The sequence below is a fragment of the Pituophis catenifer genome, unplaced genomic scaffold, assembly GCF_029215685.1.
Source record: "Pituophis catenifer annectens isolate HBS135680 unplaced genomic scaffold, rPitCat1.0.hap2 SCAF_1, whole genome shotgun sequence".
In the NCBI taxonomy this organism is placed as follows: domain Eukaryota; kingdom Metazoa; phylum Chordata; class Lepidosauria; order Squamata; family Colubridae; genus Pituophis; species Pituophis catenifer.
The window spans coordinates 267,066,867-267,086,028 of record NW_027256881.1 but is presented as its reverse complement, the minus strand read 5'-3'; the positions used below and the strand labels follow the sequence as shown (position 1 = coordinate 267,086,028).

General features: G+C 39.3%; 1 protein-coding gene across 2 annotated transcripts in view; it reads left to right on the top strand.

The window, feature by feature from the left end:
- The first annotated feature begins 12,541 nt into the window (after nt 1-12,541).
- Nucleotides 12,542-19,162, top strand: part of LOC139311102 (golgin subfamily B member 1-like) — a 52,610-nt gene continuing 45,989 nt past the window's right edge. Inside the window, exons 1-5 of one of the 2 annotated variants that reach the window (XM_070935451.1) lie at nt 12,542-12,553; nt 15,504-15,526; nt 16,424-16,481; nt 16,883-17,026; nt 18,091-18,237. In XM_070935451.1, the coding sequence (XP_070791552.1) occupies nt 16,437-16,481; nt 16,883-17,026; nt 18,091-18,237 (336 nt within the window). In that variant the 5' untranslated portion in view covers nt 12,542-12,553; nt 15,504-15,526; nt 16,424-16,436. Of the gene's footprint in view, nt 12,554-12,739; nt 12,768-15,503; nt 15,527-16,423; nt 16,482-16,882; nt 17,027-18,090; nt 18,238-19,162 lie in introns of those variants that run through there. The other variant, XM_070935443.1, reaches the window with a different exon arrangement.

Sequence of the window (19,162 nt, the reverse complement as noted above, 5' to 3'; positions counted from 1 at the left end):
CCATTTTGGAAACTGCATTTAGACTCTTTTCTTTTCTTTTTTGCTGTTTTATTTTAAAACTGCTGTGTTCTATTATTGTTGTTGTTGTTGTTCTTGCTTCATGAATCAACAATAAAATATATACAGCTAATAAAGAAGTTTGGTTAGCATGCTGTCTTAATTTTATTATACTTGATTTATGATTTATTGTAATTACATTTTATGTTCTTTATTTCAGAAGCACTTAGAAGAAGCTTTTATATTGGCTTCCCACTAAGATTTTTGTAATCTGGTAGCTGAATGAAAAGTAATGCATCTACCACCATACATTTACTTTAAATACAGATATTTTAATAAAGGAAACAGGAAAATAATCCTTGAAATGATTTGTTACTTGAATTTACTTTTTTACATCATCATCATCATTTTAGCCATTGTCTATCCACTGCAGGATGAAGGCCTCTTTTGCATGTTTCCAACCAAGGCTCTGAGCTTTCTTTTGCCAACACCTCTCCTGCGTGAGCTGCACTGGCTCCCAGTGGTCTTCTGGGTGTGCTTCAAGGTGTTGGTTATCACATTTAAAGCGCTCCATGGCATAGGACCTACTTATCTTCGAGACCGTCTGCTGCTACCGACGGCCTCCCATCGACCTGTGCGCTCCCACAGAGAGGGCTTCCTCGGGGTGCCATCAGCCAAACAATGTAGGCTGGTGACCCCCAGGGGGAGAGTCTTCTCTGTGGGGGCACCTACCCTCTGGAATCAGCTCCCCCCAGAGATAAGGAGAATCCAAGACCTCGGTGCCTTCCGCCGTGCCCTTAAAACCTTATTTTTCCAGCAAGCCGGGCTAGCCTAACACTTTTTAAAATGTTTTTAATTGTTTGTTATTGTTTTTAATCATGGGGCAAAATTTATATATATCTTTTCAATTGTATTTTAATGTTTGTAGTTTATGTTTTTATTTGGCTGTTCACCGCCCTGAGTCCTCAGGGAGAAGGGCGGTATACAAATTTAAAAATAAATAAATAAATAATTTGGACCTGCAATGCTTGCTGATGTCATCCATCCATCTTGTTTTAAATCTTAAAACTAAAGCCCTAACGCTTTTTAAAATATAATCACTACTATTTGCTATATATTTCTGCCAATGATGCCTTCTTAAAGCCATCTATGAAGGAACTCCTCACTTTTGTCTGTTCAACCAGATCCTGACAGTCCTTTCCAGAGGTGGGCTGCATATACTTTAACAACTGGTTCGTTGAAAATGGGAGCACGTGCGCACATCCGCTTCGCACACGCAGCTACACGTCCACACCTTCCTAACGCACACCTAAAACAAGGCTTTTTTGATGGGAGGCGGCTTCCTGCACACCTGTTAGGTCAGCCATGGTTAGTAGAATGGGAGAGGCGCGCAAATCAACTTGGCTGCTGGGCGAGTGAGGCAGAAAGTGAGATATCTAGGGCCGAATAGCATCGGGTGGGCGGGCAGGGCCAACTAGTGCTCGGAACTACTGGTTCGGGTGAACTGGTCCGAACCGGCAGCAGCCCACCACTAGCCCTTTCCTTCTCTTGTGTCAAACAGATGTCCATGAAGATATTTCTTCAATTTTGGGAAAAGGCAAAAGCTGCATGCTACCAAGTCTGAGCACTAAGGCAGTTGGGGTAAGGGCATGCGATCACACTTTATAGTTTGGATGGCTCATGTGGTACAAAGCCCAAGGTTGCCATGGTTACAGCAAAATTCCCTTCTTGAACTTTGAAACTCTGCTTAACTGTTGTTTCAAAGTTGTGAGAATTACAGTATAGTGCGCTGAGTTGATAGTGTGTCAGGCTCAAGAAAATCCATTAAAAAATACCATCAGCAACCCCAAAAACTGTAACCAGTTTTATTTAGTCTTATTAAAAAAATAATATAGCCACTGAACTCACAGATAGATGACTCTGGGTGGCTTACAACATTTAAAAAATTCACCATATAATACAAATCCATATAATAAAAAACCCAGAGCTCACCCCCCTGGCAAGAACAACACAATCAGATTAGCCACTTGATCAATTCCATCTTCATTTGTGATCTGCAGGACTACTGACAAAACCATGTTTTTAGAACTTTTTGGAAAAACAACAGGGTGGGGGACAAACATACCTGGAGGGGGAAATAAAGAAGAGGCCACCACCAAGTTTTTCTGCCCTGTGTAGATTTTGATTTTTTGGGGGGAGGGTGTGTGAACCTGTGATATTTTATTGCCTCCACCTCAACTCACAGTAACTCTGCCAACTGAAGTCAAAGAATAGATGCCCCAAAACAGGCTGGAACAATCTAGCACATCAGTACTGCCATCTGTTGGTGATGTAATACTTTGCAGGCATTACTTTTCATACCGTATTACATTACATAAATACACTGTATCTTCTTATGCAACTCCTCCTCTTCATTCTCCTTTTGAATGATATCAAATAAAGAGACAAATGGAAGAGGCTGCTGAAGGAGAAGAAGCAACGGGAAAGGAGGCAGCAACTGAGAGAACTAGGGAGAGATGCACATTGTTTTCCTTCCCTGGAATCCATTTCCCATAGATGGAGTAAACATTCAGCTGAAGAGGAGAAGAATTAGAGGTAGAAAGCAGAAACTTTAAAAAAGAGCTTACAGAAAATAATAAAAATAGAAAATAGTTTTATTAATAAGATTCTACAATAGTGGTGAGCATTTATAATTTACAATGATAGAAAAACAGAATAACAGAGTTGGAGGTCTTTTATTTGTAAACATTTTTTTTTAAATAAAAGTCTCTCCCCCCTCCTCCCCATTCCTGTCCTGCAGTCCTTGAAGGGAGGTATAAAACACTAATCAATTGTCCTTATTTCCAATTTTTGTGTCTACTGAGTCTGGGCCAATCTGGTTGGCGATGGTTCCAAAAAAGAACCAGCAACAGAGAGGGCATCTGGCAGTTTAGGATCCAGTATCATCAGTATGCTGATGATACCCAGCTGTACATCTCAGCCCTACACTGACCAAGTGATGCTGTTCAGGTGCTAGCCTGGGGCCTGGAGGCTGGATGAGGGGGAGAAACAAGTTGCAATTCCACCTTAGCAAGATAGCTGTTGGTCTTTGGCCCCCTTGAGGTCAGGAGAATTGTCTTCTCTGACTGTGAATGGGGTGGCAATAGTTTCCCAATAGTTCTGGTGCACAAGTTGGCTGGAAGAGCAGGTGGCAGCTGTGGCTGGGAAGACCTTAGCAGAAATTCACCTTGTATGCCAATTGCACCTATCCCTGGACCAGGAGGGCTCTCTTCTGGACACTCATGCCTTAGTCAACTCCCATTTGGATTACTGCAGGTTACATGTGGGATCACCTTTGCCTAAGGGTACCTGGCCATCCTACTGGATTAGATAGGGTAGGTGCGTCCCAGGTCTCCTCCCTTAAGTGTTGTCACCTGATGGGACTTTAGAGACATGCCTTCTCTGTAGCTGCCTCAGATTTTTGGAATAGCCTCCCATCTAAGATCCAAGGGATTTCTACCTTTTTAGCTCCTGGAAGGCCATGAAGACCTTGCTCTTCTTTCAAGTATTGGATTAGGATAGGGTTGATTATATTAACTTGTGGTCAGTATGAGGAAGGTTGGAAGAAACTACTTTATTGTTGTCTGTTGCCTTTTACTTTTGTACTCCCCTTTTGTTCTTTTTTTTTTTTGCATCTTCTGAACTTTTATTCTAGTTTATTTTGTGTTAGCATTTATATCTTTATTAAAAGTTTTAATTACATTTACTCCTGTCCTTACCACTTTCTATAGAGCAGGGATGTCAAACTCGCGGCATCACAGTCATCATGTGATCTATCGTGACTTTGCTAAAATGGGGGTGGGCATGGCCAGTGCGTGACACATCCGGCCTATGGGCCATGAGTTTGAAACCCCTGCTATAGAGGAATGATCGAGAGCATCCTGTCATATTGCATTACAGTCTGGTTTGGAAGCATTACTGCTTCAGACAGGAAGGCGGTGCAGAGAGTGGTGAGGATGGCAGAGATTATTGGCAGTTCACTTCTGTCTATCCAGGACATAGCATATAAGTGATGCTTGACCAAGGTCCACAGTATTGTCTGGGACACTACACATCCTCTTCACAACTTTTTTCCTTGTTACCTTCTGGGAGAGGCTTTGTGGCATCCGAAGCAGAACATCCAGATTCAGCCAGTTTTGTTCCATACAGTATCAACCTTGTGAACACTCAAGCTTTGTCTTTCCGCTATGTATTCAAGATGGACAGTGATTAATATTTATATGTATTTATATGTCAAGGTGTATGTATATACATATATATGTATATAGCATATCTATATGTGTGTTATATATGGGTACACTTTTGACAGCACGCAACAGAATTTCATTTTTAATGTGTGCCCACAGAAAACTATGAAAATAAAGTTTATATTAATCTTAAAGTTATACACACACACAACCACAACCACAGGCTAAGTAATGTATAAAACCAACATGCTGTTTGGCTATCCCTGACTATAAATGTATTAATAGATTACCATAATCTGTAAGGTTTTAAGAATTTGCAGCATATCAGTCTTGAGATGCCTTTATTTCTCTGTTCATTGGTATACACATAAAGGCTGTAAGAAAAAGGGGCTCCTAAAGTTGTAATTTTAAATGAAGTCTTAGTCTGAAAGTCTTAATCTAATGCCAAAAATAAACACTTTTCTGCAATTATTTTCTTCTTTGCCAGTTTCTTAATTGCATATGGAAAACAAGGAATACAGAAAGAGATCTGGTGATTACACATCATTGGAAAACTATGCAGGGAAAGAGAGAAGAGATAAAGCAATATTTGTGTTAGCATTTTTGGACTGTGCTCTTTGACACTATTTTTTGAAAACAGAACGGTTTTCGGAGGTTTGAATGAACTCCTTCAGAATCATCCCCCAAAAAAGAAAATGAGAGAGAGGGGGAGAGAGAGAGAGAGAGAGAGAGAGAGAGAGAGAGAGAGAGAGAGAGAGAGAGAGAGAGAGAGAGAGAGAGAGAGACAGCTACCATAGGTACGATATATAAAATTAAAAACCTAGTACAGCACAGCAGTGGTGAAATCCAATTTTTTTTACTACAGGTTTTGTGGGCGTGGCTTGGTGGGCGTGGCAGGGGAAGGATACTGCAAAATCTCCATTCCCACCCCACTCTGGGAGCAGCCAGAGGTGGTATTTGCCGGTTCTCCGAACTACTCAAAACGTCTGCTACCGGTTCTCTAGAACCTGTCAGAACCTGCTGGATTTCACCCCTGCAGCACAGGTAATCCTTATCTTAGGATGTAATGAAGCCTATCAATCACAAGTTGTGATGATTGTTCAGCAAGGCACCCACACGAACACCTCATTTAACAACCCCAATCCCTGTTCTCCCCATTGCAACGGTTAAGTGGAGCACAGGGTGCCTTAGGGATATAGGAGGCATTGGGAGGCCTAGCACAGGCCCAGGAACACATTACACCCACTGGGTGCCTGCAGGCCTTGGGCCTGCTTTTCTGCCGCCATTGGACTGGGAAATATCCGGCTCCTCCAAAATGGTGCCCATTTATTGGAGGGCACCATGTGGCCTCCACTATATAGGGAAGTTGTGGGGTGGAGCAGTCAGCTGTCCTTTCTAAACATCTTTAAACATTGTGCTTTGGAGCGATTTGCACCCACACCGTTTGTTGCTTTGCAGCCACACCATTTTGGATTGCAGCCACTCCTCAAATGATGCCTACTTCTGAGATGGTGCTGCACGGTAGAGCAGGTGCTTCCAGAAGAGATATACCAAATGATTGAGACATGGTGAGGATGGAGAGCAGGGTATGGGATCCAGTAGGGTGAGAAGCAGGCCCAAGGCCTGTGGTGACCCAACAGGGTAGGATGCAGGTACAAAAGGCAGAGTGGCCTCTGCAGCATCTCTGTGGTCCATTGTTAGTGTGGGCAGATGGCAGAGTGCCTGAATTTTGTTCACATGATTGGGGAGGCACTGCAGCAGCCATAACTTTGGGCAAGGGTCATAAGTCCATGCAGCACCTTCGTAATTTCGAATGGTTGCTGACTAAATGGTTGGATCTTAAGGACTACCTGTATATAGAGGAATAAAAAGATAATTTAAAATTCTCATTCAGAAACCTGTCAACGTGAACTACAGGATAAGAAAACATGAAAATGATATACAGCTCACTCTTATTTAATTTAGAAATGGGAATGAAAGAAGGCTACTAACAGCACTAATGGATAGAATAGAACGAAGAAGCTAACATATAATCAAAATAGATAGTATTTGCTATATTTCAGTGACACAATGAACTACAAAGCACTAACTTCATTTTAGTTTATAACCTTCTGCAAACCTGGCATAAATCTTGTGCTTAGTTTTATCTTGTACTTGTGCTTCAGTACCATGCATCTCAGAAAATTGGATTAATAAATACTAGCTAAGTTAACAAATGCTAGTTCGTTGTTGGTATGCAGTTTCCATATTTCTTACTTACCCTGATGGCTTGGATTACTACAAATTGGAATCTAAAACCTGGATGTCATATATTCCATGTTTCTAACATATATGACTGAATCCTTAGCGGGAATACTCGTGGAACCAACCTAACACAAATTTCAGTCTATGTTTAACAATCTACTTAGCCTAACTTATTTAATCATTGGTTGACTGAGTAATCTACAGTTGATTGGGGTTACACAACATATAAGTCATGAATTATAAACCAAAGTAATTGGCTTTACAGAACATTAAGCTAATCAACTACCTCATAGGCTTGATATGTTGATTGAATTCAGGTGTGGAATATAGTTGCTTTATTAATACTGCAAAATTTGTAACAAGATGTTTATCTCTAGGTGACTAAAACAGAAAAAAACTTACAAAGGTCTCTGTAAATGTGCAGGTAAGAATTGCCTTTATCAGGGTTCCTTACAATGAGTGCTGTTAGTAAACAGAAGCAAATAAACTTATGCAAACCTTTTTAGATCTCTGAGAAGAAATTGCAAAGATATAGAAGGCAACAGCCATTCATTATATGTTAAGTCAGGTATACTTTATGATCCAATCAAGAAGTGGATTAACTGGTTTTAGCAATCCATGTTCCAAGAAACCTGTTTCATATAGTGTTTTGCAATCCATTATACGTGTCACTGCCTGGAAAGAGAGCTTGAATACTTCAGCTGGAACAGAATATGACAGCAAAAATTTAATGGGAGACCAAGAACTGTGAACATATTGTGATAGCCGCCTTGAGTCTTCGGAGAAAGGTGGCATACAAGTTGAACAAATAAATAAATAGTATTTTCACCTTTTGTTCTTTTTTTATAAATTCTGAAACCATTCCAAAGGTTTTGTACACCTTGCTTAACTATGACTAAATTAATCATGGCTTACTTAATCAAAATATCTGAATTTGCACAACACATTGAACAAGAAACTAAAGACTTGGCCCAAAGCCATACAACATCCTTGGCTAACATTGGGACAGCTAGTAATAAGAGGATGTACTGTGAAGTAGACTTACACAAACCTTTGTATTTTCATGAGATCTCCCTGCCTTTTTCAACACATTTTTTTCTTTTATCAGCAAACATAAAACACAAAACAGAAAAACAGAAAAACTAGATTGTCAAACATGCAACACTAATAACAAAAAAAAAAGGGGGGATCTTGTGTACAAAAAAGAACCCACCCCCAATATTAATGAAATCTAACATTAAATATAAAAAAATCCACCCTGGCTGAACCCTGAAAGACACACCCAAAAAAATATGTTATCCTCCTCTTACATAATCAGTCTATAAATAATTATAAACTTTCCCATCTGTATTTAACAAAAATGCTATATTAGATACATAAATATCCTAGATGTGGAAATCTATTTGTTTAGTAATTAAATTGACCAGGGGCGGGTTTCAAAACCCATCACTACCGGTTCGCTCGTGGGCGCATGTGCTCGTGACACTTCTGCACATGCATAGAAGCATCCAGGTGGGTGGGCGGAGCCTCCCACCACAGCCGCTACCAGTTCACCCGATTCGGGGTGAACCGGTAGCAACCCACCACTGAAATTGACCCAACATAAGTTCACAAGAGATTTTCCCTTTATTTACCAATACATGTTTATTCAACCAAGAATGTTTTTTCAAGTGTTCTTTCTGTATTAGTGTTTCTCAACCTCAGCTATATGTGTAAACTTTCAGGCTGGTTAGGAAATTCTGGGAATTGAAATCCACACATCGTAAAGTTGCTGAGTTTGAGAAACACTAATCTATACTACCAGGGTAACAATAAAAGATTGGCCAGCTAACTGTCTCTTGAATATGGAGCATTTTTCTTAAATAGATGCTTGCTTTAACATCTGTAAAGCAATAAGCTACATTCATACAACGTATTCTTCTACAGTTAAAATAACTTTTCTGGCATAATAAAATGAACTATACTGTAATTAACCACGCAGGCTGAATATACTGTAATTAACCACACAGGCTGAATATACATAACACCATAAACCAGCGATAACCCTACCATAGTTTAGACAAGGACATTGCATGAAATTAGTCAAGTATGTTCTTACTCATTCAACTAACATATTCAGTACATTATCACCAAATATTATTAAACATCTGTAACGTTTTATAAATAGGAAATACATTAAAATTAAAGCAGGCAATTAGTGGCATTTTACAGTTACAGACAGAATTTAATTGTTATATATTTAACTGAAGAATTTTGTCTCTACAGTTTCAGTATTTTATGTTATCTATCATATTTTTAGTTTTCTATTAGAAATAATTTAATGGACCAGTTTAATGTAGGCTTACCAGAGATGTCTAGAAAAGGAATATACATCCTCCACGTCCCCCATCCGGAAAGCATAACCTTCAAATCAAATATTATTTAACTTTTGAGTACCTTGTTTATGAAAACAAATGGTTTTCATAATAGTAGCTATTCAAATCTTTGTGCATTGTGTGCTTGTAAATTGTCCATTTCTTTCTCTTGTCGATTGACAGATTCTACAGCCTAGCTTTATGTTATTACCTTACTCTAGGGTAGCAATTGGCTTCAATCAGCCCCTTCAATTGAAATCGCTCTAGTCTATGGATCACATGACTCATGCACTTTTATGGTGTAATTTGGAAAGCACATGGTTAATTCCATATTATCACTAGGATATGTTGCTGAAAATAAAAATTTGTTGAAAAAGTATTGCAATTTAGAAAAATATTTCTGATTCTGGAAAAAGTAATTTCTTATCTGTGTAAACCTAAATGCATATTTTTGTAGTTTTTCACTGTAATTTTTGTTGCAGATGCCAAGAAAGTTAAACAATTAGTATGTCTTCTTTTTCCTCATTTGATATCTAAATATCTTTTGGCTGTTTAGATATCTGGTAACCTAGATGAATGGATCAATAATATGTCTGAAGACACAGGTGGGTTTCAAATTTTTTTACTACTGGTTCTGTGGGCGTGGCTTGGTGGGCGTGGCATGGTATGGTGGGCGTGGCTTGGTGGGTTTGGCAAGGGAAGGATACTGTAAAATCTCCATTCCCTCCCCAATCCAGGAGAAGGTTACTGCAAAATCCCCATTTCTTCCCAATCAGCTGGGACTTGGGAGGCAGAGAATAGATGTGGGGCCGCGAGACCAGTCAGAATTTTTACTACCGGTTCTCCGAACTACTCAAAATTTCCGCTAGTGGTTCTCCAGAACTGGTCAGAACCTGCTGAAACCCACCTCTGTCTGTAGAGCTAGTTAGGTGTGATTGTTAAGACATCAGGTTAGAAGCCAGGAGATACAAAGTTCTACTCCCACCATGAGCACCAAGACAGCTGGATGACTTTCAGTCAGTCACTTTCTCTCAGCCCTAGGCAGGAGGAAATGGCAAAGCATTTGCCAAGAAAACAGCAGGGACTTGTCCAGACTCGGACATAATTGAACAAAAGAAAAAAATACTAATAAGTGATTATTTGTAGCTCAGGGTTGACCTGAGGGGTCCTTGGTGCCCTCTGAGCTTGCCTATTTTCTTCCAGACCAGTGGTGGGTTTCCCCCGGTTCGCATCGGTTCTATAGAACCGGTAGTAAAACCGGTGGGAGGCCCCGCCCACTGACCCCAACATCATCAAAATGCTTCTGCATTTGCGCGCAGAAGAGCGCGGTCCCGTTGCAAACCGGTAGTAAAGGTAAGGTAAGAACCCACCCGTTCCAGATGTTTCATTACCCAAATAACACTAGCACTGATCAAGTTACCTAGTTAGGGTAAGGAAACATCTGCAAGCACTGCTCAGAAAAAAAAGTCTGTTTTGCATTTTAATTTGTTTTTGAAAGACTGTGAATGTATAGCAATAGCAATTTCAGTAGAATCGAAGTTTCTATCAGCGAACTGCACAATTTAGATTGCAATTTTACATACACTTATAGAACTACTTTTGAGTAAAAAAATGCAAATGCGAATAAATAGGTGCCACTTCGGTAGGAGACTAATAGTGTTCCATGAGCCTCTGCTATAATCATGCTGGCCACATGACTATGGAAATGTCTTCGGAGAAGGCTGGCACCCTCTGCTAAGAAACAGAGATGGCACACCGACTCCTACACTTGGACACGATTGGAAAAGGGGATCCCTTACCTTTATCACCTCAATTTAGAAAACATGAACTAAAGTGTGAGGCTCTTGGAAAATAAGGGGGGGGGGGGAAATGAGAAAATTTTAAAAAACACACTAAAAAACCCCTTACTGTAAGGTCCGGCTATACGCTTAAGCTCTCAGTGAACCAAAAAGAAAGACTTAAACGGAGGCTTGAATAAGAATCAACATTTAATCTTTGATCAAAGACAAAAGGCTGGGTAAAACCATTCCAAACACATACAAAGAGATATGTATATGGGAGGGTTCACATCTTCAGAGAAGATGTAACCACTTTTTATACCTTTAAAGCACCAGTTAGGTCCCCAATTCTGGCCCCTTAATTTATGTTTGTGTATTCTTTGTTGCCCTGCAAAGGAATCTAAACTTCCAATTAGTCTTATCTTTGTTTACTTAATTGGCCACTTAGCCCCTGGCTCCTGAAGACCAGATCTTATCCAGATCAGACATAAATTAGGATTGAGATGTAAATTACCCCTTTGTTGATGGCTGGAGTTCCAACAGATACGTACCATGTTTTTAGGTGGCACAGAAAGAGATTGATATGAGCAGGTCAAATGGCAGGGACATACGTTTGACAAATACCAGATACATTTCAGAGGCCTAATGACAATATGTTTGTAACAGGAGATACAAATAGAAAGGAATAATATATGTGATACAAATACAAAAGCACAATATATATGTTACAGGAACCTAATGATTACAGAATAACAAGCTTTTACTAAATCTAGTATATCAGTATTTTATATTCTATATTATTGTTTCCCTACATTACTAATCAATAAAAGCTCAGCGTGCTTGAAGCATTTCGCAGTCTAAAATGAAGCACCATGGCTTTTGTTAGTTGTGAAGTCGTGTCTGACCCATCACAACCTCATGGACAACGTTCCTCCAGGCCTTACTGTCCTCTACCATCCTCTGGAGTCCATTTAAGCTCACGCCGACTGCTTCAGTGACTCCATCCAGCCATGGCTGTAGAAGCTCCTTTGTTCCCTTTCTCCCTAATTACCTATCTAAAAAAAAAAAAAACACTATTTCCTCCTTTCTCGAAAAAGTTCAAATACTGTGTTAAAATCTGTCGTGCCACCCTAATCAGATTAATAGTCCCTTCTCCCCAAAGATCCAATAATCAGGAATTAACATTAATCCGGAAGTTTGAATTATTATTATTTTTTACATTGCCTTCTGCTGCTTTTGAAGTTATAAGCATTTAAAGGATGTCAAGCTAATGATGGGCTTTTTGACCTCTAAATCAAAGACTATTTTTCACTGTAGTGTACACCTTCAGCAGTCATTAAAAATGTTCCAACAGATTATTGCATTCATCAGGGCTTTGCGTGCACTTTTATTTATTAATAGTGGATGTCGTTCTTCTATAAGCGGATCCCAGTTGGCGACGAATTAATATTGGAGGGGGGGGGAACCTCGTTCACTCGGCATATCTGATTTGCAGTAACCATCCTTTTTTTATTTCATCATAAAACAGTCAAAGCGATTAAATCGACACTCCATCTACGCGCCCCTATCGGAGCCGCTTGTTTCTGCGAGACTCGACCACCGCCAGGGGGCGCGCTCGTCCGTAAGCAGACGGCGAAAGAGCTGCCAGGGTGCCCCCAAGCCAGGCTCGCTGCCTGCTTCGCCGATTGGCTGAAAACTTGGTTGACGTCCTGACGCGAGGAAGGGGCCTCGCGCGTTCCTGCGCTGCTTGCTCTGGCCGCGGCGAAACCTGCGCCGGCACCATGGTCTTGCTCGGCTTAAGACCTGCCTGGACCGGGTCGGGCAGAGGCGGGGTTGGCGCTGCGGCTTCTGAGTAGCAGCCTCACAGCACTAAGGGCCGCTCTTGTTTAACTTTTCTCGAGGGGGCGGGAAGGGGGGGGGAAGACCGTGCTCCGGGTTGGCTCCCTCCTGCCAGGTAAGCCTGTCAATCTCCTTCCGTCCTCGTTCCTCCCCCCCCCGTTAGAGAAGAGGGGGGGGGGTCTCTAACGTCCCAACCGGAAGTGTTTTCCCTGCGCCAAGCCCCGCCTCTTTGAAAGGGAGGGCTCTATAGCCCTGCCATTAATTAGCACCTGATCCGACGGGGACTCCATTGTGGGGCTTTCGGAGGTGCCGTAAGGAGCTTCCTCCAGGTTTGTTTCTCCAAGCGATGCTTTTCCAGCCGGAGAGAGAGAGAGAGAGGCTGGCTTCGGAAAGCCGGAAAGGGAGAGAGAGGTTCGGTTGACTCATTTGGGTGGACTCCTTTGTAAAGCCCCGAGACTCTGTAGTGTAAAGAAAGCAGTGTCGTATAGATCAGGGGTCTCCAACCTTGGCAACTTTAAGCCTGGCGGACTTCAATTCCCAGAATGGCTGGGAGTTGAAGTCCGCCAGGCTTAAAGTTGCCAAGGTTGGAGACCCCTGGTATAGACATAATTATAATTATGAATACATGAGATGGATACAAATAAAAGGGGACATTAGGACAGGGACGGTAGCAGGGGTGGGTTCTACTTACCTTTACTACCGGTTCGCAATGGAGCCACGTGCATGCCTTCGCTTCGCGTGCGCATGTGCTCTTCTGTGCATGCGCAGGAGCTTCTGCACATGCGCTTAAGCATTTTGATGACATTGGGGTCAATGGGCGGAGCCTCCAACCGGTTTTACTACCAGTTCTATAGAACTGGTGCGAACCGGGGACAACCCACCGCTGGATGGTAGGCATGCTGGTGCGCTTATGCACGCCCCTTTTACGGACCTCTTAGGAATGGGGTGAGGTAGACAGTCTTAAGGTTAAAGTTTTGGGTTAAAGTTAAGGTTAAAGTTTTGGGGGTTTGGGGAAGAAACCACAGAGTCAGGTAGTGCATTCCAGGCATTGCTGAAGTCATATTTTCTGCAAATCGAGTTTGGAGCGGTTTACCTTGAGTTTGTATCTATTATTTGCTCGTGTAATTGTTGTGGTTGAAGCTGAAGTAGTCATTGACAGGTAGGACGTTGTAGGACATTGTAACATCGTACTCCACTTCCTGTATTCTTGGGCTAAACCGAATCGCACAAATGAAGCTCCTTTACAATGTTGGTCATAATTTACTCAAGTCATTGATTCAAGTAGAATACATTGCTCAGCCAGTGTCTTCCAAGAGTACTTCATAGACAAAAGTCTGATCATCTGTCATATTTAGGTTTGCCACCTGATAGGACTTTTTATGGGGGGAGTGGACAGAACATTCCCTGGAAATGTCTTAAGTGTGCATGGTCTATGAGACAGCTGGAATCAATGAGACAGCTGGATTAAAAGAGAAAAAAAAGGTTTCTTCCTTGTCAGAACTGTTTTTGAGTCAATATTTGAAATCTGACCATGCAGGGTTTAATCTAATTTGTTTTTATTCTGTTAGTTCATAAAGAACTCACTTCGGTTTACAGCTTAAAATGTTAAACTCATCAACATCGCCATTAAGTTCTGTGCGGAGTACATGTGGGCAGCAAGTGCTTTCCAGTGGTTTCGATCATTTGCAGTATCTTCGGCATCATCCCAAGGGACACTGATAATTTTTATCTTCCTTAAGTGTTTGGTGCCAAGTTTTCTGAGACTGGCCTTGTTTTCCTCTTTTCTCCAGGTTCAGGAGGTATTCAGTGTAGTGCAATTTTTTAGAAGCCAGTCTTTAGGTGTATATAAGATATGGCCAACAAGCTGCATTCGACATTCATTCATTCACAATTCTCGATAGGTGTTCTAAATCTTGATCCTTGTGGTACCCCTTCACTAGTGATGTCATGATATGAGACATGGAGGATTCTTCTCAAGCAGCGTTATTAGAAAATTTTTAACCATTATGCATCAGTGTTTCAAACAACCTTATAAGAAGGTTGGGCTACTGTATTGTTCTTTTTTACAATAAAGTATTATAACGTCAATATAATATGAAACAATAATTGCATATGTGTCTTTAACTAGTCTCAGTTGTTATAGTCATTCCACCGAGTCATTTGCCCTTCTCTGTGACACCTGTGTGTGATTGATGGTAACTGATTCTACCCTAGCTTTGAAAAAAGGAATTGCTTACCTGGAAACATTTGGCTAGCTAATTAAATAAGTATTTTTATGGTTATCAGTAAAGCTGCTTATCTCAAAAATGTCAGTAGTGCTGGGTGGGTCAGGTATTTCTTTTGAGATGTTAGGTTATTTAGTAACACTTGACACATCATTGACACTTATGATATTATGATTATGATCATATGATTCTTGTTATTTACAAGTATTTGAACTTTCTAGTAGGAAAAGCTTAATGAACACTAACTGCAGTGGAGCTTTTAATTTTAAATCATAACATACTAAACTAGAATAAAATACTCTAGAAAATGTTGGAAGCAGCATTCAATGAGATATAAAAGTGTTGCTGTCTGCAAAATAAAAGTATCTTACTGTGTTTCTGTAGAACTATAATTAGATTTAATTATATTTAAAACTTCACTCATTAAATAAAGGGCCATTCAGCCATTTTACTGAAAGATTTACTTCCATGTGGTTACATTTAATTTGTAAGTATAGAAACAGAAGTGAGTGTGCCCTTTTTCTTTTTAAGATATTCATTGTATTAATTTCTCATTTAAGAAACAGGCCTGTATCCAATTGCTGAGGTGAAAATTGTTTTATTCATGGCCCCTAAACTTGGATGATTCTTCCAGGGACTATTTAGGGTGTAGGGGAGATAGTTGAAAGTACATAAGGCATTTTCTCTTATTATTCAGATCTGAGTCTTTAGAGTCTACAGGAGTGTTTAATTTGTAAAGTTTCAGTGTTAATTGTCCCAGGACACCATATTTTTGTGCTATGAAAAATGAACATGAAAGAAGTATGGAGATCAAATAATCTGCCTTTTCTTTCCATTTAGCAAAGTGAAGGGCTATAGCAGAGGTTAGTTTTACTTTGCCCCAAACATGTCTTGTTCTACACCACTCTTTTATGATATAAAACAACTTTATCCAGCCTAATGTTCTGTAGATATGTTAAAGTACAACTCATTTCATTCACAACCTCTGTGAGCAATTTATGTTGTTGATGATGATTGATGCTGTAGTCCAACACATTTAGCTTTATCCATGTGGTATTTAATAATTACTTTTGACATTTTATAACTTAAGAGCTAGACATCTAATTTCCTTAAATTAAAATATATGAGAAACATGCATTTTTTCTAACCATGATCCTAAATATTTTTAGGAACCCAGGAAATCTTTGATACTGGATTTATTATGAACTTAGTTCTCAAATGTACTACCAAGTTTTTTAAAATAAGTCTTTTCTAGATTGATATGAACATTAATTTATTATACTGAGTTATGGCAGAAACAATTGAAGTTCAGTTTTGTACTGCAACATGTATATTTTTATGTATCTGCACCTTTCATTCCTTCTTAAAAACAGGTTTACAATCTTTTAAAGCTTGCCTCATTACTTGAATATCAAGCTATGGTGGCTGTATTAATTTTTGTCATCAATGAATATTGCATAGTGTTGTGAAGAGCAAAATGAGGTTGCTTAGGGCTGCCTCATTGATGATAATTAATTGTGGAACGTACATGCTTGTTCTTCCCTTGATATCATTTTAGCAGTTCTTCTAGAACTTTTTGGTTTGTTTGTTCCACAGTAAAATTTTCTTGTTTGGCTTCAGGCATTATTATTATATAATAACATTTTAATAGATTTTTGGTTGTCTTGAATATTAAATTATTAAATTGTATTATATGGTATTTAGAATTTAGTTTGGACAGAAAATATTGCTTGAATAAACCAATGCTATTGTTTTTGTAGCCATCTTAAAATTATGTGGAGATGGGGCAGTGGAGATGATTCAGTCCCTAAATCTGAAGTAAGTATTTATTTTAAATCCTCACAATTTCTATTTTAATATTATTAATTCAAAATTTCTATATCTCAAATGTCTGACATATGGGAGATTTCAGAGTCCTTGGTGCTGCTTTTTATTCATGAGTGAAATGTAAGATTGATAAAGCAGCGGTGATCCTGTGTTTTTAGATTTAGTTTATTTTATGACTATCATGGATAAGAAATTTCAGTTATAGCATTAATGCTTGTTCAATAATTGTAACACTTATCTTTAAGAATTCATTGAATTCTTATATTCCTGTACTTAAATCCTGCTTTGGATTTGTTTTGAATAATGACAAAGTGGGATAGAAATGGTATAAATAATGTATTACAGTAACACATACAATTTTGATATTGCAAAAATATTTTCTTTGTCACTAGGTTCATGGGTCTTCTCAAGTAGCAAGCATGTCTCTGGCTGATTTGACTGAACAGCTGGCTCAAACTAAACAATTGGTAGCACAACTCAAAGAACTTGTGAAAGAAAAAGATAATGACTTACACAAGAAAGATAAACAATTAAAGGTATGGTGTGTGGGAGAGCTTCCAGTTGTTTTTGAGGCAAACTGCTTTTCTGAAATACTGTCTTAAATATTATTTTAGATTGGTATTTGAAATTGTGATAATAGTTAGGTGCTGCTTCCTTCTAATCTATTTTAGGTTTGCATAAGTTGCCACATTTGGTTGTCACTCAAAATGCAGAAATTTCTTATGTATGAACAGATGCTGTTGATGTAGTTAAAATTAGTAGTAGTTTTAACCATTCAGTTGTATCCGACTCTTGGTGATTTTATAGGCAAGCACTCTCCATGCTACTGTCAAGGACAGCTTCTTTTAGTTGTTGGATGCTCAACTTTGAATCAGCTTTGATGGTATAAAGCCAGTGAGTTCTTTGCTTGCTCCTTCCTCTTGTTCCACTAACCATTTCTAACATCATTGACTTCTCCAATGAATTTGCACGCATGACATGGTCAAAGTAAATCAGAATAATCTTGTGAGTTTGGTTTCTAGTGATGTTTTTGGTTTTATAGGATTCAGCACCTCTCTGTTGGTTGCTCTGGCTGTCCATAGTATACAAAATAATTTACGCCAGCATCCTAGTTCAAAGGCATCAGTTCTTCTTCGATCAGCCATTCTTAGTGTCTAACTCTTACGCCCAAACATCATTATAGGGAAGACTATTGCTCTAAAAAAACATGTTTTTTGTATTTATATCAATATCTCTGCTTTTCCAGATCTTATTCATGTTAACCAATGCCTAAGGTTAATGTCCATTTGATTTCAAGTATAGAATTGCCATTGTGAACAATTTTTGATCCAAGGAAGAAAAATTCTTGAACTAATTCAATTTCCTCTTTGTTGATTTTAAACATCTCATGTCCATCTGCAACTATTGCCATTATCTTTGTTTTTGCTATGGTTAAAATTATCCTCTCTAAATAGGTAGCTATAGTATATGATTTTACCTGTCCTGAAAGTTATTTCAAAGGAAAACATACTTTTATATTTTATCTATTTAGATACTGATATACATGGTTGTAATATCTGCAAATTATATTTTGTTTTAAAACAATGTATATACTCTACAGGAAGAAAAAGAAGCTTCTGACACCAAGCTTTCCAAATTAAAACTTCAGAACAAAGCCAAAGTAGCATCATTAACTTCACAATTAGAAGAACTTAAGAAGCAAGTACCAGGAAATGCGGCACAAGATGGAAAATCTGGTCAAAAGAGAGTTAGTTCTATTTTTTAAAATAATATATATTATAAAGCAGCTTTCCCCAACAAGTTCTTCTACAGTTGGTGTATTACTTTTGTCCAGCGTGTTCATTAGGGGAAAAGGCCTGTGGAGACCCGGGGGGGGGGGGAGGGGGGGAAGGAAGGCTGTGGGGACATGATGAGGTAAAGAAAAGACCAGCAGGTATCCAAAGGAAGGGAAATGGAGCATGGGGTGTCTTGAGGTGAAGGAGGCCTTTGGATGCCCAGGCAGGTGGGCCTCGGCCCGCGCTAAACCTCTCAGGGCCTCTCCCATCCCTGAGGCACCCAATGCTCTGTTTAACAACGGATGCATTTGTTTAATAGCTGCATCAGGGAGAGGTGTGTGTGTGTGTGTGTGTGTGTGCTTGTTCAGTTAGGCCATCTCATTTAATGGCTGTCATGACATATGATCATAATGTGGCTCCATTACAGTTGTATGTCCAGGACTACCTGCAGTTAACTAACAACTGAAAAAAGAGATTGCTTGTTGAACTGCACGGTGGAAACTTTGTGATCCAAACTGTGAACAGAGTTATTTTGTATCTGATTTTCCAGGTGTATGTAGATGTACATATAATTTGAATCGGTACAACATAATCCTAGAAATGTCTTTTAAAAATAAGTGCCAACTTGTTTATGTATTGTCCTTTAAATGAGCTATTTGTAAATCGTATTAAGTTTTGTTTGACATATGAATATAATATCTTTTTGCACCCACCCTCAACTCTCTTACTTCATTGCAATCAGGAGAAGAATGGATGCATTCCAAAATATAGCTACTGAAGCAAGTCTGAAACTAGCACCACTTGAAACTGCTTTTAATTTCAGATCTAATTTAATAGCTATGTTTTGGAATTATTTTGTTAGAAACCATACTGCAATGGCAAAGGCCCTGTAAGATG